This window comes from Struthio camelus, chromosome 1 (genome assembly GCF_040807025.1).
Source record: "Struthio camelus isolate bStrCam1 chromosome 1, bStrCam1.hap1, whole genome shotgun sequence".
In the NCBI taxonomy this organism is placed as follows: domain Eukaryota; kingdom Metazoa; phylum Chordata; class Aves; order Struthioniformes; family Struthionidae; genus Struthio; species Struthio camelus.
Window position 1 is genome coordinate 129,684,413 of NC_090942.1, and position 21,814 is coordinate 129,706,226.

Below are 21,814 nucleotides of genomic sequence, written 5' to 3' on the forward strand. Positions count from 1 at the left end.
TCACCAGTCTATCTCACTCAAAGCTTAAGAAACAAAAAATACTGTTAAACGTAGGTAAGCTTTTGAGGAGAAAAAAAATATATTTTCATAGAATTATTATGGGACTTATTATTAATTATATTAATGCTCTATTTACAAGTACGAAAGTTCCACCTGGACTAATTTTCCCAAACCCTTAATAAGATGCAGTTACATAAGTTGCGTTTCAGAGAGCATCCCACATAAATTCTATGTGGGATCTCAAATGTGAAATTTCTCACTGTGTAATATCATAAAATAAGTTACCTCCTTAATGAGCTTTTCATCATACATATGAGGCAAGAAGTAAACCTGCAACGTATGTTTACTTCAGTACACTCTGGAGAATTTCAAGGCTGAAGTGTTGAGTGACAGTGATTTAGATAAAATAGTAATGATGTATAGTATTTCCAAGAAGTTTTGCTGATAATCACAGTTCTTAGTTAGAGGCACATAATGCAAGAAACAAAACTTGCTTATTTCAAGCTGCTGTTTCAAACCTTCTGGAAAGACATTAGATGCTATATGCTTACTAGATTGATATGCTTTGTAATCAAATAGAAATCGGTATTTTTAACTGAAGACTTTTTTTCCTTCCTGTTTAAAAACTCTGTATTTTTTAAAACTCTATGTATTTTATATACACTAAATACTTTATCACAAGTTGCGTACAGTACAGAAGCGGTATGACAGGAATATTTTAAATACTACATTTATTATGATATAGCAGTAGAATGAAATTTGCTGTGATTTAAAAAGAGTAATGGAAGCAATCAAGACTATACATAGCAAATCACACTGGAGAGAAAGAATTACCATCTATATTTGATAATCTTTGAAAAGTGAGTTTGTCTATATTTCTTATCTCTGATCTGTAGTTCAGATAAGTAGAATTACCCTTTGAGGGGAAGAAAAGATTAATTTCCTTGGACTCATTCAAGACATTTTTTATTACCATAAATTATAATTGGATGGCTGACACCAAGAGTTCAGGTTTTACTTGATTTTTTCTTAGTTTGGAACTCAGGAAATATTTGTATGAGTCTGGCAGTCTGTTTTATAAAGCTGTTGCTCCGGTTAATATAACATCTGGTGTCTGTTTGTTTTAGGCATAATTTCATTTGTTGCTGAAGATGAAGACCAACAGCAGTCTCAGCATAACAGCTCACCAGAGAAGACAGATGCTGAAAAGGCCCTTCAGAAATCGTCAGCAGAGACACCACCAACTCTTTACAGAGCAAACATCGGTATGTTTATAATTATAGATAATTTCATTATCAGTTTGTATAACTTATAACTTATATCATCCTGTACTTTTAAATGAAAATTTTTTTTATGTGCCAGGTCACATGCCTGTGAACAATGTAAAGTCAAATGTTTATTGCATGCATATACAAAAGTTCTCCCTTTACTGATTTTTGAAAAAAAATTATGAAATTTTAAGCTTAGTTTATGTTTCATTTTACTTTCCCACAATTTGCCACCAAAATGTCTAGATTTTTTTTCAAGATGTGGATGTTTTGGAAGAGGGACAACCTTTATTAAATGCTTTATTTTTTTCAGTAATATTAATCATGCTGATGTTAAAGCCTACATTTTCTGGAATTTACATCACTCCAAGTACATGGAATAAACTGCCTTTTAAATGTTAGTGGTAGAGGCTTCCTTGATCAGTTACAGTAAAACCTTGCATTCTTGGTATCTTCAGAGCCTTTAGCATAGAAGAGAATGTTCCAAGAAGCAGAATGCGTTGGTGTTATATGAGTACTTACATGGGAATAATAGAATATGAAGGATCACCTAAAAAATTGTTCACAAGTAGTAGATACTTGTGAAGAAGAGATGATTTTTTCATTGTAAAATGTTGATTCTTGCTGGTAGAAACTTTGGACTGAAAAGATAAACTGCTTATGCTTTATCATACTAGTCAATTTTGTACTTTCAAAATCTCAGTTGTTTTGAGAGCTTTCCTTATCCAAAGTTTAAAAATTTGTAATTTCCAGGTTGAATATATTGAGTTGATATTGTCCATCAGTTTAGGTAACATTTAACTCTTGATGTGTTTGGAGATAACAGTCCTATCCTCTCTGAGCTTTCATTTTACCTAGCTAATCAGGCCACCTTTTTTTGTAAGATAGGTTTTTCATTTTGCTACTTTTAATTTTTACTGTACTTTGCTGTTTACTGTTTACTGTACTGTTTACCTTTCCTACTATTAATGCTTACTGTAGCTATTCTCTGCAGTTTGTTAGTGTGAGTTTTTTTTATGCTATTGCATATTTTATACTGAAATACAAGGATGGTATGAGCTTATTTTCAACCGATCACATTTTTGAATCTTCTTTACTTAAAAAAGACATTTAAATAACCTGTTAAGAAAATTATATTGATTGCTTTTTTCTAGCTAATTTGTAAATGTAAGTCCCTAAAGTTTCAATGGTGCTCTCAAGCTGCACAATCCATGTAGAATAGCTGGTTACTTTTCAGATCGTCATCTCTCTCATAGTTTATTATAAAACGTTGCTGGAAAATTGTTGAGATTTTTAAGGGTTCCCGAGGAACACTTTTGTGATTACAAATGTGGACTCCAAATTGACTAAGATTTTCTTGTTTTTTTTTTTTTGATTTCTTGTGTTTTTCTGTTTGTATTAACTAATTTCTACTTTTTCTTATTTACATGCCAAGTAAAGCTTTGCCTTTAAGATTCTGCATTTTATGATTTTAATACCTAATTTGGAACATTTTTTAATTACCAAACATATGATCAAAGTGTGTTTCTCACAAGGAAAGCTAGCCTAACCTGAAAAAGGTGGTGGTGTAATCAACATTTAGTTTTTAGCTCGTAGTGGAAAGAACTTGGAACTGGAGAAGATCTCTTTACCTTCTTTATAATTGTAGTTTCACTGTAGCAGAATTGATCTAATTTTAAAAATAACTAATTAAAAGCTAATTTAGTTATTAATAAATACACGTTTGTTTAGTCTGAGTTAATCCAATGTTAATGTCTGTAGTTAACAATATGTAGAGATCCAGAGAGAGATTAGTTATGCCATCTCTGACATGAGCACTCCCAAGAATTTATAATCTGTATAGACAAGACAGACAGGAAGAAAGCAGAAACTCAGAGAAGTGACTATCTCTGATTACACAGTCAGTAGTTAATGCTGGGAATAGTAAAAAGCAGTTTTTTTACTCTTAGGTCAGAGCGCTATCAATGAATTTACCTTGTTTGTCTGATTTACCACGTTCATTACCATGTTCGGTTTTGCTAAATATTTAGTGTGCATTTTGAAACACTTTTATTACACAGCTCAGACTGCTAGTATATTTTCCTCTGTGGTGTACAGTGCACTTCATTTAAGAGCTGTATTAAAATTTAGCAAAAGATAGTGAAACATTTTCTATGGTTATGTAGCTCTTACACAAAATCAGATCTTTTATAGTCCATTACTTTATGCAAACTAACAGTTGGTAGCACGATTTGAGTTTAAAATACCAAAGGACTAGAAGAGATGGAGAAAAATGTAGCAGTCCTGGGCGCTGCAAGATGTTATTTTCAGATGAAGACTGAAAATAATCAAAAAGAAAGTGAGATGATCAGTAAATGAACCTTTTTTGATAAGGCTTAAGATAAGGCTATTGCAAAGTGGTAGAGTTATAAGAAGAAAACAGAAAGGAAGTCATTATTTGATGAACTGAGAAACAAGGGAGATGAGAGGAAGTCTGGAAATATTAAATAGAGGATTTTCAAAGCCCAGGAAAAATTTTTGAACTAAATTAAAAAATAAATATAACGTGAGCGTGAAATAAATATAATGTGAGGACAGTACAGATTCAATTCTTCTGTCTGATATTTTTAAGAGAAACGCTAGAGTGTTGAAGTAGTGTTTTTCTAAATACTGGTATCAAGAGAGCTAGAAACAGGACAAAGTTCTTAAAAAGGCAGTTACAAGGAAATAAAATAATCATTGCTTAACAGTCTTTGCTTTTGAAAGTTTAAGAACATTTACTCACGTTCTCCTATGTCTAGTTCTTTTTATTTGAATTTGGTTACAACAATGTAGATGGCATTCAAAGTCTCACAATGAATCAATAGAAGTTCACAGAAGAAGGATTTTAAGAGATTAAATTTAGGCAATGTTTCCAGATAATGCAACAGAAATGAGAATTAGTAGATTTCAAGACATTAGGAGGAGCTAATCATAAAAGAAATACCAAGAGTGATACAGGGACAATAGTGGAGATAATCTTGAAATCTCTACTGAATAGAGAAAGCGAGGAAATGGTCATGAATTTAATTATGCTTCTATTGTCCAAGCTAAACATTTCTGCTTAGGAGATATTTAGCTGTTGCATAGTTAAGAATTATCAGTGCAATACTCACATAAACTGTCATTGAAAGTAGCTAAAAAGAGAAGGATAAGTGAGTGAATTTTTCAGTACTATTCCTATAACTGATAATATGAATTAAGGGCATTGCTCTTAGTTACAAAATTCAAAAGAAATGTTATTTCACTGTTTATCTTCACTGTTGAGACTTTTTATCATTTTTGTTTCCTTTAAACAATATGAGATTGCTTAATGTATGCAGCTGGGATGTATTTATTAATTTTTTTGGTGGATGATCAGTCTAATAGCTTGCTGAGAAGGACCAGGTAATCAGCTCCAACTCAGCTCCCTTTTTCTCTGCGCATTAGTTTACACAGATGTACTCACTGCAGAACACTGGGTCCCACTGGTCGTTCCTATTGGTACTTAGAGAAACCTGTACAGCTTACTCATACATCAAGTTCCTCTATCTTATTTTTCAGTTGTCGTCCTTTGCTATCATAGCACTACTCTCCAGTTATAGCTTAGGCTTACTGTAACCTATGTGCTTCTAGTAAATTGTATTATCTGAAGTCTCATGACTGCTAACAATGTTTAGGACTTTGTTAGAACTACCTTCTAAAATGGACTTAAAGTAGACATAAAATGACTCTTCCCTAAAAGTATATTGCTTAATAATGTGCCTGACTTTTTCGTCAAAACAGAAGATAGACCATCGTCATGCCCATATCCTAGGAATGGCAAGCTTTCATCTCACCTTTAAATCAAATAACTACATGTAGTCTTTTCACCAATCATCATCTTTCATCACAACTGTTCATTTGTGCTAGATATCTGTAACTTTTACAACTGGGGAAAATAGTTGCTGAAAATGGCTTAATAGAGATGGAAGGTACTAGTGTGTGATCTAACTTACATAAGAGTAGTAGTTGTGGATGGAGTATCTAGTATATGCTGAGACATGGTTTCATTTTTCTATTTCTTTGCTTTGATGTGTTTGTAGAGCAAGCTATGTGGAGTGCTGACTTTGAAACTTCATAATGAAATGTATGAAGTAATTTCTATTTATACTAGTTATTTCTGAGATGCATATTTCTGTAATAACTATATCTTACTAAGGTTACACTGGCAATAAATGTGAGAGGTATTGAATGCTCTGTTGATGATTAATGGGAATTTCTTCTTGATTTGTAACATTTTTTTGGTTCTTTTAAATTCTATATTCACCAGTAATTAAAATTCTAGTATCCCTTTCATAGTAAAACTTGTATGGGGATTTCTTCTCTTTATGGTTACCTTTGTATTAGCTTTTCTGTGAAGATCTTCTCTCTTTTTCGCCAAATTATTTTAACATTTTCTTAAGAGGCTATATTTACATTGGTAGAAAACAAACCATTGAATCAATCAAACAATTGTTATGAATTATAAAAACTCTGTCCCTCCTGTCTCCCTTACTCTTTTAAGAATCGGATGGAAACAAGCCACAGAACTCAAGGTCCTCCAAAGAAAATTCCTTGTCATTTGCTTTCATAGTAAAACAGGTTTTTATAGTAATCTATCAGTATTTTATGGAGGAAAAAAAGTATCTTGATAACAGTCAGATTTCAAACCAAGTAGAATGATACTGAATGAAAACATAAGCTCTTTCTTATAATATAACATTTGATTATCTTGGGCAGGTGTAAAAGAAACAGTTCCTGAGGGTGGATTCAGTAATTTTTACACATTCTTTCATGAACACAGTAGGGATTAAGCAAGAAACTATTTGCTCACCACTGTAAGCCTTAAATACAGCTCTGGTCCCTCCTTTCCTCCCATGTCTCCCCCAGGTTTGGTCTTTCCTTTTCTTGGAGGCCTGTCTTTCTGTTGCTTCTCTTGCTTTCTGTTCTGCCTCCCTGGTCTCCTTCCACTGATTCTAACGCACTTATGTTTTTATACACACATGTGCATACGTAATCTCTAAACAATACACAAAATTGAGAATTCAGTTCTCTGTAACACTGCTCTACCAACATGCCTCAAGATGGGGGCTTTTTGTAGGCCGAGAGACTGAAGACTTCTCTGAATTTACCTCAAAGAGAATCTAACAGCCTCTGAACAGTTTTCTTCTACACCTAAATTATTACTGTAGTTTTTCATAAAAATGTATTCTATTCTGTGGCTGATGAAAGTAGAATGACTGATGGATATTTCCAAGATTTAGTTCAGAGTAAAATACAGGATTTCTTAGCTGTGGGGTGCATACTGCTAGTAGAATGCAAACTACTTCCATTGGTGGCTTGCATTTGACTAGATATATCACACACTTTAAGAAGTGCATCTCAGAGCTGAGAATACCCATGGCTATTGTTGCTGCTCTGCGATAACAGAAAATAATGGACCTCTGATGTAGAGAAAAATAATATCCGGTCTTTGACCTTGGCAAAGGCCAAAACTACTGTAAGATGTTCCATAGCTGAAAAAAGTTAGAAAAAAAAACTCTAACGACGCATGCAGGTACTCTAAACTCTTTTGATTTGCTGTTACTCAATGAAGATTATTTCTTTTAAACATGCTAGAAACTGCTACCTTGTTGCGTGCATCTAAACATTCAGTATCATCCTCAGGTGCACACACACAGGCACACACGCACGTGCACATGCACACTCACACACACACGTGTATCGCTGTATATGTATTCAGCTTGGTTTTTTTTTTTTAAATTACATTGTGGATATAACTATAAAAGAGAAAGATAATTTCAAGAATTATTATGTTTGTCATATCTCCCCACAACCCTCATTATACTTTCACAAAAAAAGCTAATGATTCTGTAGTTTCCTCATTTTTTTTCCTTCAGATGTAGGTCTTTTCCTTTTTTTAGGCAGTTTTAGTGCCTGAAGTGAAAACCGCTGATGTAGAAATCCTTATGACAAATTCTCTTTCTTTGCTGCCTTTTTGTCAGGAAAAACTAAAAATGTCTGTATCACTGATGTAGTGGTAGTGGCATTCCCCTTTGTTAACTGACATGAGTTTTCAGTTCTTTCCAAAGCATTTTTCTATGTTTCAAGAGAAGAGCTCTTAGGCTTTTCTCTCGTGGGAGAAAAAAATCGACTAAGGCCTTGAGAAGACTGAAAGTAGAATGCACCAGGTCCTGTTATGTCTCCTTAGATACTCCTATATATTAGGAATACATACATTCCTATATACTAAAATCATAGGCAAATATTAGCCATTTTTAATGGCAGTTTGTGTTACAGCCTGACCCAAAGCCATGAAGCCTCATACGCTCATTAAAATTTCTGCTCAAAGTAGAGGAAATTACTGTTCTACTACTGAGTGCATGGTACCTACTGAAGCAGAACTGCTGATCTTCGTACAGACTGTGGGAGATGAGGGAGGGGATGCTGAGCTCAGCCTTTGCAAGACAGCTCAGCTTTCCTGAGGAGTTTGATGCAGCAGCTTCCTGCAAAAAAAGAGTGATGAGTTGGTGCAGCTGCTGCTCTGGCTGGGAGCTGCACCGCTCCTGCAAATGACCCTTCACTTTCCTCAGCCTCTCCTAGTGCCTCTTTCTTCAGCAGCAAATCTCAGCGCAGAGCTGGCACTTCAGCAACAGCTTTTAATGTTCCTGCCGTTGATGTCTGCCAGAGCTACAGATGCAGTCTGTACAACGCTGAGGAAATTTGCATGGGGCTTTTGTCTTATTCCGGCTGCCCTAAGCATTGCCTTTATCAGAAGATTACATCTCCTGTTGTGTTCTTCTTATGGAGTGCATTTACATTTTTATGCCATTGCCAAGTTTTTGAATTTCTTTGTACTTGAAAGGCAGAACATTAAAAAGATATACTACTTGAGAATCTGCCTATGTTTTTTTGTCATGGCTTGGTGGTTAGACTAGGCATTCATTCTGCCAAAGTCTGTTGTAATTGTCTTTTTAAAGCTGATGTATCCTTCAGCCAGGCATTCAATGGCAGGTGATATTTTCTAGTATAACAAGTTGTAATTGTAGTTCTCATGACATGTCATCTTCAAAGTTAAGGGTATTTCCTGTTGTCTGCAGAAACAACTGCTTCTAAGCAGGTTCACTGAGAAACCGACACATTGGAGAGGTGATGATATTTGCACACGTGGTCCTCCCTGGTTTTTAGACTTGAAACAATCTGAATATCTGTGGCAGCACACTGGGGGCATTCACACAGGGAAGAAAATCAAATAACTTCCTGTGTTTTTGCAGCACCTGTAAAAGGTGATTATGAGGAAGATAGTACTCAGTGGCAGTGGTGGCAATTTAAAACAGGATTTTACATTGCTTCATGTTATATTTTTAAAAAGATCATGAGAATTGAATATATAATGGTAAATGCTAGTACTTAATTTGCATTAATGGAGTAATATGATTAAAATACCTCTAATATATAAAAGGTGTATTTCTTATAATTCTTACACATTATATGCATGTTTGTTTGTGGAATTTGTGTCTTTCTGACATAATGAAAGACAGGAACACTCTTAAAAATCATCTAGAGTTACCTACCTCTGAAATTATGATTGTGTAGGTAAGCTTTTTTTCAGTCCAGTCTGCACACTGTGTGTTCAAATATATTGTGCTCCTCAGTCAGATTAATTTGGTTTAATCGAATCTGTCTCTTCAGCAAAAATAAAGAGTTACAGAAAAAACGTGCAAAGAAAATAATCCCTGTGTGAACTGCATGCATATTTGAAAATGTTTTTTCAGAAAAACAGAGCTTTTATGTTTGTTTTTTTTTTTTTAATAAGTTCGCATCTATGCTTATGTTTGTGCATGCAAGCTTTTGGGCACAGTTTAACATATGTAGAACATAAAGAATTAGACTGTTTTATCCTTTCTTCCTTTGTCAAAAAGAGTGTTCAGTTATTGTTAGCTTTCTCAGTAGGTGCCCTCCTGCAGTACTGCAGACTGCTAAATGTTATGTATTTTCCTATGCCCTTTTGATACTCAGAACAGCTTGATTTCACTAATAAAATAACATTTTGTTTTGAAACAATTCAGATGTAGCAAGGCTTCAAGGACCTACGCCTATATGGAATTTTGTAGTGCATGGTATGTGTGAAATTAAAAATCTGTGCAAACTAAGCATGATAGCCCATTTAAAATTAATAACAAAAGGTATCTGTAGTTGCTGACAGCTTAGGGCTCCTTGTGAATTTTAGGTTACATCATCCTTCAGGCAGCAGCTGTTTTAATATTGCAGGGCTGAGAAGGCTAGTAATGTTACATCTGCTGTAACCACAAATCAGTAACTCCAACTGTAAACCTGTGCATCTGTATGTCTTTGGAAGTCATATTGTATAGGATTGCATTTGCGTATAAGCGGATGAAATTTTCTTACCTAAGTAAAAATGTGTGGGATATGCCTTTCGCTTGTTCTAATGGTCTGTAGCTATAATAGCAAACTGTAAGCTATATTGCTGAGAAATGCATTCATTCTTGTCATGTCCGGCAGATCTCATATATATGTATATATGAGAATACATATGCAAGTTTATTAATTAGCATATATGGAAGTTTGTTAATTAGCAGCCAATTCAGTGAAAATAATCTGAACAATTTTTCCTTAGCAAAAATAATGTGCGTGGTTGTCGTGGTTGCAAGGCTAGATGTGCTTTGGACTTCTGCTTGTCCCTCTGAGCTTCACCTGGGAGATGATAGGCCTGACTTGCACCTTGCTGAGTTGAAACAGCACAGCATAACCATACTTAAATTTTTTCCCCTTCTAACCCCTCCCCATCAACAGGTTTAAAATGACAGTTCCAGGCGTAAACCCTTTTCCAGAGGTCTGTAACAGAACACATTTATAGTGATATAATAAATAGCTGTGTTGAAACAAAATAGTATTAATGTGCTAAAGCATTAAATAGCCTTGTACACCTCTTGTAACACTTAAATTAAACCTCGCAGTCTGCAGCAAATATCTAGATTGTTTACGTGCTGATTCTTATGGTCAGTTTGCCATCTGTCTTTCTGAGTCTTGTTCAGTTTACATGTTAGCCTCATTTCTTCCTGCTCGTCTTCTGCAGAATGAATCCTTTAAATAGTTGATGTCTCTTGGTCTTTTTCACTGGAGCCCTTACCAAATGTTTGTGTAAATGAGCTAGCAATAGAGCAGTACTGTACAGCCAGTACTCTTGCTGCTAGGTTGCAATGTTGAGATGCTCTTTATCTAGGTCATCGTTTTGGCTTTCCTAGTTTGTCAGGTTTACAAACAATTCTTATTTTACCTCTTAGCTAGTAATGAATCATAAACACACAGAGTGCACATGATGAAAAAGAATGCTAATATTTACCAATTCCTCACAGTTATATAAGCATGTCTGGGGTGGAAGATAATGGGTCGAGGAGAGAAAGAGGGAAAGGTCCCTGTCAGTCTCCTCTGTTCATGCTGTTTCACTTGCTATGAGTTATGGAAGTATTTAGTGAGCCTGAAAACAAAAAAAAAGTCAGACTTTACAGTGTAATACTTGGGACATTTCAAAAGGAGTGGAGTCCAAATCAAATATGTGATTCATTGAGGTCTTTTACCCTTTTTTTTCCCTATCTGCATAGTGATTTGAATCTATTACATGAATCTGAGTATTATGGAAATATTCAAATTACAGCAGTGTCAATAAGATAGTTTAAGAGAAACTGCTTAGAAGATCCAATTGCTTAGTAGTGAGAGCAACTTCCTGCAAGCAGTATGTTCAATCCCTTAAGCAGAGCAAAGAGTTGTGCATTCATTCTTATTGCCTCGCAGAGCAGTCCAACAATTAAGCTATTGTATAAACAAACTCACTGATCTAACGCTAAGGCTTCATCTATTTATTTGTTTTTGTTACAAAATTCTGAAAATGAAATGGCTCAGAAATTTAATTTAAAATATTAGTTTGAGTCAGAATTACATTTTTAAGATATAGGAGACATACTAACTTTCAACAGGAAGAAATAGAACACGTTCCTCAATCTAATCTAATTTATTTTTTTCTGTTCAGCCATCAGACTCCCCCCACAATTTTTGTTTTTATAGTCCTCTTACAAATAGGACTATGAAAAAGTTCCTAAAGCTTATAGTTATGATTAGGTAATTCTAGTTGTGTAAGTTATGCTTTTTATTAGCAAAAAACTATAAGTTCACCTCACTGTCTTTTCATTGATGGACTTCTCTCGTATCTCATACCCTCTTGCCCACTTGGTAGCCTGCTGCTAGAATTTGCTAAAGACTCTTATTTCAGTAGCAGCTGCAAAGTAAATGGTCCATATCAAATTCTGGCTTTTAGTTTATCCCAAACACTGGACATTCTCATAGTCTCCTATGTTCAGTCATGAGGTGGGTTTGCTTGAGTAAATAACAAAGGACCACTCTGACATTTTGTCAAATAGCCAATGTATATTTCTTGTCAATTGCAACAATTTATTGGTTACTGTCTCTCCTGTGTTTCTCAAAATATTTTCTTTGCTTCATCTATGGGCGTAATAGACTCCTATTTTTTCTTAACATATTTATAAAATAAATATTTGGGAGCTGCTGTGCCAAAAGACAGATAAGTATGTGTGTCTAAAAAGCATACATGAGAGATTTGGATGCACTTTCAAGGCATTAAATATTTCTGTTTATTGCATTTGGCACTGATTCTGTAATGGAACTTTCTCTGTGAAAGGCACTTTTTTAATTAAGGAGAATGAGACTGACCAAATTCTTTCCTTATGGTATTTCCGTGTTTCTTTCTGTAATATAGCTCATTAAACATTTCTACAGAAAGTCGCTGCTCTCTTCACTCTCAAAAATACATTTCAGAAGTGGAACAAGGTTCAAAATGTAAATGTTTCTGGTTTATGTTGCCTACCAGTACCTGGGTAAACTTGGGCTCATATTTAGAAGAAACCATTGCAGTCATCGAGTGGAACATGCCTAACTGCTGCATTTTCACAGTGCGAGTTAACCTGTACTCAGTGGCCTCTTTGGGGGCTATCCTGCGTAAGTCTTTGGCATTTAACATCCTTTGATTTCCAAGAAGCTTTGTCTCTCTCCATTTGTACTGCATTTTCTGGCTGTAGGTCCTTGCTGTTCACTGTAGGTTAAGTCCAAGTCTTGCTCTCTCTCAAAAGCAGTAGCAGGTTATTCAGTTAAGAGGCCAGGTGTTATTTATTCATGGTTAAAGAAAATTCTTATTTAAAAATGCAACCTACCAACATGTTGCTTTGCCACACAGGATATAGTGCGTGTCTTTCTTACAAGGCCTTCAGATCTTCTTCCTGGAGAATTTCTTATATTTAAAGTATACCGTATCATCTCTGAGGAACACTCCAAAATGTTGTGGTGCTCTTGGATTAAGCCCATCTGCTCTCATTCCAAAATAATCCTGCTGGGCTACCAGATTTCTTGAATCAAGGAAAATCTGTACACTATTTTTCATGGAGGAAAGCTTTGAAAGGCTGAATGTCCATATTGTTTCAAAATGGGAAATTTATATTCCCTCACAAATCATTTCAGTGTTTGTAAGAAAGCTTCTTATTGTGATCCATTAAATGGAGAATAGTCTTTCTAACAAATGGAAAGAGTTATATATGTTATTATTATGTTATAATAGCTCTTGCATATTCACTTTATTTCATTGTTAGGTTTAAATTATCCTAGGTTTTCAGGTTATAGGCATGTGCGCACCTGGTTGGTGTGTGGGAATGGTCAGGGGCTGGAATGTGTTTAGTGGAGATGGGATCTCCAGACTGTTTAAACATCAGACGCTGGTAAACCTCTCTGGTATATATGTACAAGGAAATAATTTTTAGAGATGGCCAGTTCAACTTGGCCCAACTTGAGTGGATTGTCATAGAAAAGTAAAAAAAACATTTTTCTACAAGTAGGTTGACCCTTTCCACAAATGTCATCCCCTGCTCTAAATGATGCAGTACAGCTTCTAGCAACGTAACTGAAAACTATTACTGTAAGAAAATGATGTATATTTTCTTATAGTTCTTGTTGCTGGATTCTTTTGGCTAGGAAACTCCAGAAAAGCAGCCAGGGAAGACAACAGGTTTGGACAATTTCAATTTGAAAATTTAATTTGGCAAAGATACCAGCAAATGTCAGTGAGTTTTAAAATGTAAACAATTAGGCAAAATTCATAACATATAACTTTTCCCCATATTAATTATTGCCCTAAACTTTATTTGCTGCTTATATTGCAAAAATTCCAGGAGCTATATCATTTTTAATGTGGCAAAACTGCCTTTTGTACGTTAGAGGAGATACAAATACAGACAACTTTGTGAAGTGTCAAAGTCAATTGACAATATGAAGTCTGGTAATTGTTCATTTTATACATCATAGAAATATAAACATCCAATGATCATTTGAATACTAGTAAAATATTAGCAAAAGGGATTGCACTGGTGCTATCATTTCCAGTTTATACTTCTTTGATGAATAAAATATTAATTAAAATGTATTATTGCAACTTATAATACATTTGCTAATTTGCCAGTGGTCATGAGTTCATAACCATAAAAAATTACAGGTTGCATCCATCAACCAATGGATTAAATTTTATATTTAGGTAGTGAATATATATGTGGTTTGGAGATTATGGGCCAGTAATCAGTCAATCAGTAAACCAGATATCAGTTCCTAGAGTGCAGCCAGCAAGCAGTCTCTTTGCTTTTCTGCTTGCTGAGGGCATACTTTAGATGCTATATTGTGGTGCCATTATCTGTCTGTTAAAAACGTCACACTTCAGTTCACATCCAAAATTTGAACAGATTTACAATGAAACTTCTGGCAGATCCGTTTCCTTTACAGAATCACAGAATCACAGAATCGTTTAGGTTGGAAGGGACCTCTGGAGATCATCTAGTCCAACCCCACTGCTCAAGCAGGGCCCTCTAGAGCATATTGCCCAGGATCGCATCCAGACGGGTTTTGAATATCTCCAGCAAAGGCGACTCCACTGCCTCTCTGGGCAACCTGTTCCAATGCTCTGTCACCCTCACAGTGAAGAAGTTTTTCCTCAGGTTCAGATGGAACTTCCTGTGGTTCAGTTTCTGCCCGTTGCCTCTTGTCCTGTTGCTGGGCACCACGGAGAAGAGACTGGCCTCATCCTCTTGACACTCCCCCTTCAGATATTTGTACACGTTGATGAGATCACCTCTCAATCTTCTCTCCTCCAGGCTGAACAGGCCCAGCTCTCGCAGTCTTTCTTCATAGGAGAGGTGCTCCAGCCCTCTAATCTTCTTGGTAGCCCTCCGCTGGACTCTCTCCAGGAGTGCCATGTCTCTCTTGTCCTGGGGAGCCCAGAACTGGACACAGTACTCCAGGTGAGGCCTCCCCAGGGCTGAGTAGAGGGGCAGGATCACCTCCCTCCACCTGCTGGCAACACTCTGCCTCATGCACCCCAGGATCCCATTGGCCTTCTTGGCCACGAGGGCACACTGCTGGCTCATGCTTCACTTGTTGTCCACCAGCACTCCCAGGTCCTTCTCGGCAGAGCTGCTTTCCAGCAGGTCAGCCCCCAGCCTGTCCTGGTGCATGGGATTATTCCTGCCTAGGTGCAGGACCTTGCACTTGCCTTTGTTGAACTTCAGGAAGTTCCTCTCCGCCCAGCTCTCCAGCCTGTCCAGGTCCCTCTGAATGGCAGCACAGTCTTCTGGTGTGTTAGCCTCTCCCCCCAGTTTAGTATCAGCAGCAAACTTGCTGAGGGTGCACTCTGTCCCTTCCTCCAGGTCATTGATGAATACGTTGAAGAAGACTGGACCCAGGACTGACCCCTGGGGACACCACTAGCCACAGGCCTCCAACTTGACTCTGCGCCATTCACCACAACCCTCTGAGCTCGGCCATCCAGCCAGTTCTCAAGCCACCTTGCTGTCCAGTCATCCAACCCACACTTCCTGAGCTTACCTAGGAGGATGTGATGGGAGGGAGTGTCAAAAGCCTTGCTGAAGTCCAGGGAGACAACATCCACTGCTCTCCCCTCCTCTACCCAGCCAGTCATTCCATCAGAGAAAGCTATCGGGTTGGTCAAGCACGATTTCCCTTTGGTGAATCCATGCTGACTACTCCGGATCACCTTCTTGTCCTCCACATGCTTGGAGATGACCTCCAGGAGGAGCTGCTCCATCACCTTTCCAGGGAGGGAGGTGAGGCTGACAGGCCTGGAGTTTCCTGCCTCCTCCTTCTTGCCCTTTTGGAAGACTGGGGTGACAACGGCTTTCTTCCAGTCCTCAGGCACCTCTCCTGATCTCCAGGACCTTTCAAAGATGATGGAGAGTGGCCTAGCGATAACATGTGCCAGCTCCCTCAGCACTCGTGGGTGCATCCCATCGGGGCCCATGGATTTATAGATGTCCAGTTTGGACAAATGATCTCTAACCTGATCCTCCTCGACCAAGGGAGAGTCTTCCTTTCTCCAGCCTTCCTCTCTTGTCTCCAAGGTCTGGAATTCCTGAGGACTGGCCTTAGCAGTGAAGACAGAAGCAAAGGCAGCATTCAATAACTCTGCCTTCTCTGTATCCTTTGTTACCAGGGCACCCGCCCCATTCAGCAGCGGGCCCACATTTCCCCTCGTCTTCCTTTTGCTATTGATGTATTTGAAGAAGGCCTTCTTGTTGTCCTTGACATCCCTTGCCAGATTTAACTCCAACTGGGCCTTAGCCTTCCTTGTTGCATCCCTGCACACTCTGACAATATGCCTGTATTTCTCCCCAGGGGCCTGTCCCCTTTTCCACATTCTGTACACTTCCTTCTTCTGTCGGAGTTTTGCCAGGAGTTCCTTGCTCATCCATGCAGGTCTCCTGTCCGCTTTGCTTGACTTCTTACTCAGAGGGATGCACTGCTCTTGAGCCTGGAGGAGGTGATGCTTGAATACTAACCAGCTTTCTTGGACCCCTCTTCCTTCTAGGGCCCTACCTCATGAGATTCCCCTAAGTAGGTCCCTGAAGAGGCCAAAGTCAGCTCTCCTGAAGTCCAGCGTTGCAACCCTACTCATTGCCCTGCTCCCTCCTCGCAGGATCCTGAACTCCACTATCTCATGGTCACTGCAGCCAAGGCTGCCCCCAACCTTCACATCTCCAGCCAGTCCTTCTTTGTTTGTTAGTACAAGGTCTAGCATTGCACCTCTCCTCGTTGGCGTCTCCAGCACCTGAGTCAAGAAATTATCATCAGTGCTTTACAGGAACCTCTTTGACTGTTTGTGCCTAGCTGTGCTGTCTTCCCAGCAGATGTCAGGGTAGTTGAAGTCTCCCATGAGAACCAGGGCCTGTGATCGTGAGGCTACTTCCAGCTGTCTGTAGAAGGCCTCATCGATGACTTCGTCCTGGTCAGGTGGCCTGTAGTAGACCCCCACAACAGTGTCACCCATGTTACCCTGCCCTTTAATCCTTACCCATAGGCTCTCAACTTGCTCTTCATCCACTCCGAGGCAGAGCTCCATACATTCTAGCTGCTCGCTCACATAAAGAGCAACTCCACCACCTTGCCTTCCTGGCCTGTCTTTCCTAAAAAGCACGTAGCCATCCATGACAGCATCCCAGTCATGTGAACTATCCCACCATGTCTCTGTCACTGCAATGAGATCATGGTCCTGCGACCGCACACAGATCTCTCACTCTTCCTGTTTATTCCCCGTGCTGCGTGCATTGGTGTACAGGCATTTCAGAGAGCCAGTCGAGCATGTTTTTGACTTATCTTCACCAGTATCTAAAGTTGTTCTTTTCTCTCTTCCAGTCTGGAAATGAATACCATTTTTAGAACAGATTGTCCAAAATATCTTCTCTACTTAGCCTTAGCTTCTTTTCCACTGCCTCTGAGGTCTTTGAACTGTGGTAATTATAATAATCAAATAACATTCTTAAAGCAAATATAATTTATCTCCACATTTGTTTAACAGTTAAGAAGTATTTTAAAATACCGTTTTAGCATTCCAAGCAACCGAATCACTTCAGTATATAATCTCTCATTATATCAAATTTATTCTAATCAATGAAAACTTCCAGTGCCTCTTGCTTGCTAGCCAGACTACTAAAACCATTATGTAGTAATGGCAAAAATATCATCTTGCCATTAATTTTCACAAATGGTCCTTTGCGATGATGGTCTGATATTGAGTTAATCAACTGAGACATGTTAATCTTCCAGACTATGAGTAATAAAGCAGGCAGTAAATGATGAAATAATACTGTGTAGGCAGAGTTTTGAGAAGACAATGGGATACAAATATGTTAGGGATGCATGCCACTCCCAAACATTCAGCCCCTCCTACTCAAAAGTTACCAGTGCTTCACAAAACTGCTGCATTTATTTTCAACATAATTTTGGTTCTTATAATGCACTCAGTACAACATTTTCCTTCCATAGTAGATTAAGTACGATCTCCTAACTGTCCAGTTTATCCCGTCAGGGTGTATTCAGTGGAGTGCAATGTAAATCTGGGGTTCTTTTCAATATATAGTTCTATACTTACACTCAAGGCTCAAAAACATAATTTACACAGTGGGCATATTTTGGTAAGGTTTGTGATGGTCCTTCCTGGAATTTATACCTCCAAAATATGTCTCTTAAATAAATGAGCATTAATAGTATGGTAGCCATTTATTTATTCATTCATTTTAGAAATCCAGTTACTTTTCCACTCGTGTGTTGTTGAAGTGTGCTGAATTGCTGTTCAACATGTGGAATTTTCTTAAGCTTTGCACACTTTGTGTTGACATATGTCATGTTGACTGCAGAGCTTAAAAAGGTGAGAACAGATAAATATATATGTCTGTATTTACTAGTGTCACAAGGGTTTGACAAGTGCTGGACGACATATTGGTGTATGCTCTGAGCTTACTGCCCATGCAACAATTTCTACAGAAAAGTTGCTCAACATGTGAACCAGATCGGACTCCGAGTTCTGCCCCAATTTGTATTAGCAGATAGGTATGTACATAGCCAATGAAATCTGATAGCAAGCTAGACTAAATTTCATGAAAAGTATATGCCCTGAATTGATGCAAGAACACAGTACAACTGGAGACTGAGGCAAGCACGTGTAGAAGGGGAAGGACCATTCTTTTTCCATTTTGTAACCCAACTTCAATGGAGAAGGGAGAGCTGTGACGTTGTCACATGTAGGTAGTGGGAGTTAATGAAGTGTATCAAGAATAATTTGAATTAAAGGGTTAGTTTTCTTTTTCCTCAAATCCTATACAAATTGCAGATTGCTGGATAATTTTTGAAGCTGTTACTTTGGGGGCAGAAATGAGAAAGTGTCTTTACGGAGTATAGGTGGCTGACTGAGAAATGGTGTTATGATGTCACAGTGTGGTGATATTAATAGCATGGAAGAATGAGGGGCAAAAAAGGAAAATGGAAAGAGCATTAGTCGTCCAGCTCTTTGAAATAAACTCTCTCTTGTGCTAAAATAACCATAATAAAGGTTAGGGAAAAGGAAAATCATTCATATTATGATAAGGGAGTCTGAATTAATCCATTAAAATTGTGTAAAAAAGGAGAAAAAAAAAGTGAACATTAAATTTAACTTGGTAAAGAAACTTAAATTGTCAGAGGAAGGTTACAGAAAAAAATGTTAGGGTTTTTTTTAGTGTAATTCTTAGACTGCTAGGGCCAGTCAAATTTGAAAAATAAGCAAGATAAATCATCACATGCGCTTAATAGCTGCTGTACTCCAAAAAATTTGTATAAGAAGTCTATATTCTATGTCCAAAATGAAAACTTGAATAAACACAACATGCATTTATTAACTGATCATTTTTTATTACCAACAGCCCTTGTCCTTTAGAGATGACTCCTATAAAGGAGTTTACTCATGTATGTAGTGTTAGTATCTGGGTAGAATGAAGTCTAAATTTTGATTTATTCTGTGCTAGCAATGGTGAGCGCTTTATGTACTGAATACTATAATATGTTTACAAATTGTAAGGAGCTAGGTGAAACATCTGTTTAAATCTGTATTTTATGTACTGCAAAGTACAGTTGTATACTATGACAATAGCATTAAGGGTATCCCCTCAAAGAGAACTTACCTTACTACCCTTCTTGAAAGTTTTATGTAGAACCAAGCAGTCTAGCTCTTTATTCCCTTACCTGTTATTATTAAAAACATGTAATTACAGACACATCAGAGAATGCTGTTAATAATTTATTTCAAGCTAAAATCAAATCAAATGTATTCTTTTTATTGCTATATTAACTCTGCAAATAATTAGGTTTTGTTTATTACCTTTAAGGTAAAAATGCTGTGGAAAAGATGCATATTGAATTTGAAAATATCGCTTTAATGCAGTGGTTTTTTATGATCATAATTTTAATGCCAATATGAGGAGCCTGTATAATTAGGATAAAGTATTTCTAAAAAATTCATTTTATTTAGCAATGCATTCTAATCTCCCCTTCCCCCTAAAACATCCCTGAACTCTACAATTTTCTGAAGAGCAAGCCAAATCTTCCTTCATCATCAGTGATGTGTACTTCAGCTGAATGATAGGCAGCTGTATCCTAATCAGCAAAGCAGAATCTTCTCTATTTTTAAGCCAATATATAACCCCTGATGCCTGACAGCACATTTAATGGCTGGTAGAGCAGACATGGGAGGAAAAGTAATCTTAAGGAAAGGACAAGGAAAGGGGATAGAGAGAACAGAAATTGCAGTTTGTGGCTGATATGGCAGCAATGTGTTCGCATCTAAGTGCGTAGAGAAAAGTATCTTGTGAGAATAAGGGAGGGAGTTTCACAACTGAGAACTCTTCAGGGCATGATAAGTAACTATAAGGGTTACAACCCTGATTAGTTAACCAGAATTTTATTACATTTTTAAAAATTGCTCAGTAAAAGGAAGAGATCATGCAGAGGAGGAACAACTTATTTGCATCACTGAAAAGAAGTAGGACAAGATACCAGACTGACTGAGTTACAAAAGGATATTGAACTCACTGGAAGAAAAACTGATGATTTTGGCAAGTCATGTAAGCTGGAATGAGGCCTTAAGTCCTCCTGGACAGTTTTAAAAAATTAACCTTGAAAGAATTATTGAAGGCTCAGGCTGAATTTTCATGTAAATTACAATTTAATAATACTGTTTTAAATATGGAACTTTCAATTCTCAAAAGTAATTACTAGAGATAAATGTTAGTGGAAGAAATAGGCTTATTATTATTAAAGAATAAATACAGAAATAAAAAAGAAATTTGGTAGGAGTTTTCTTCTCAATTCAGGGAAATTACATGTAATAGAATGTATACAGCTTTCTATTCTTCTGATGCTTATGTATTCAGAACAAAATTACAAAATCAGGGCAAGTTCTCAGTAGAAAATAATAGGTAAGTTCTCTTATAGTGGTGCTGATGAATTTGCAACAGCTAATGTATGAAAGATGCTAGTTTGCCCTTAACTATCCATGACACATGCTTGACCCTAACTTCCAAGTGCAAAACCATAGTGACTGACTGAGAGTGAAATAGAAGATGGTGGAGGTTAAATACTAAAGTTTATGCATTCATATGCTCAGAAGATTTTGCTCTCTCTTTTTAGTGCGGCTGTTTTCCTCTGAAGTACTGATCAAACTTAGTTTTGCGTGTTTAATGAGATCTGACAAGATCATGGCCTGATGATTGCATGAACCAGGCTAAGGATTTTTGTTTGTCATAGCCCCAGAGTGAGATAATAAGGAGATACAAACCTGAAATCAAAATTATGAGTTTATCTCATAATACTGTACTATGCTCAGGGCCTAAGAAGAGAGTTCAGATGCACTAAAAATGTCAATATAGGTTGGGGAATGTGGGTGTATAAATAAGTATGTGCATATAGATGTATATATATGTATGTTTTGCAATAGTCTCCTCTGTTTTGAGTTGTTCTTAGAGTTCTAAGAATTCATATTCTGAACTGAGACTTCTCATGTAGGGAAAATGGCATCATCTCGGAACATTTTTGCATTAAACATTTTCTGGGATAGGGAGAAAAAGAAGAGTGTCTACATTTTGCCATCTGTTTTTTTTTTTTTTTTTTTACGTAGAAAACAGAAACAGATATAATCTTGGTATATGAGTATTTTCCATTTTGCAGTTCTGATGCTTGCAAAATGTTTAAAAGTTTAGACATGAAAGAAAAGGATGCACATGTAATAGCCACAGTGTTTAAAAAAGAAAAAAGAGCAAACAGTTTTACTGAACATGAAATTCCAAAAAGACAGGCTGCATAGTTTTGGAATTGGGTGTTTTTGCATCTGTACCCTTTTTTATTCCCATGTTACTCATTTTTACCTTGCTACCTGCTATTATATCTGAGGTACCCATTTACACCTCTGATTTTAAAAAGGGTAACCTCAGATGTATGGGAAGGGCTGGTCAGGGTTGGACATTGAATGTATGTCAGTTTCACAGTAAGTAGAACTTGTCATGGCAGTGAACATTGTCTTCCCAAACTTGTTGTGGGCATAAAATTCCAAAATATTTGGCCTGATTTAATCTGTGACTTGA

The 21,814-nt window shown here is 37.2% G+C and overlaps 1 protein-coding gene across 4 annotated transcripts in view; it reads left to right on the plus strand.

Moving 5' to 3' along the window:
* CFAP47 (cilia and flagella associated protein 47) overlaps positions 1-21,814 on the plus strand; it is a 360,791-nt gene that overhangs the window by 207,053 nt on the left and 131,924 nt on the right. For all 4 annotated transcript variants that reach the window (XM_068916942.1, XM_068916957.1, XM_068916948.1 and 1 more), the window contains one exon: positions 1,128-1,265. In XM_068916942.1, coding sequence (XP_068773043.1) covers positions 1,128-1,265 — 138 coding nt within the window. The remainder of the gene's footprint in view (positions 1-1,127; positions 1,266-21,814) is intronic.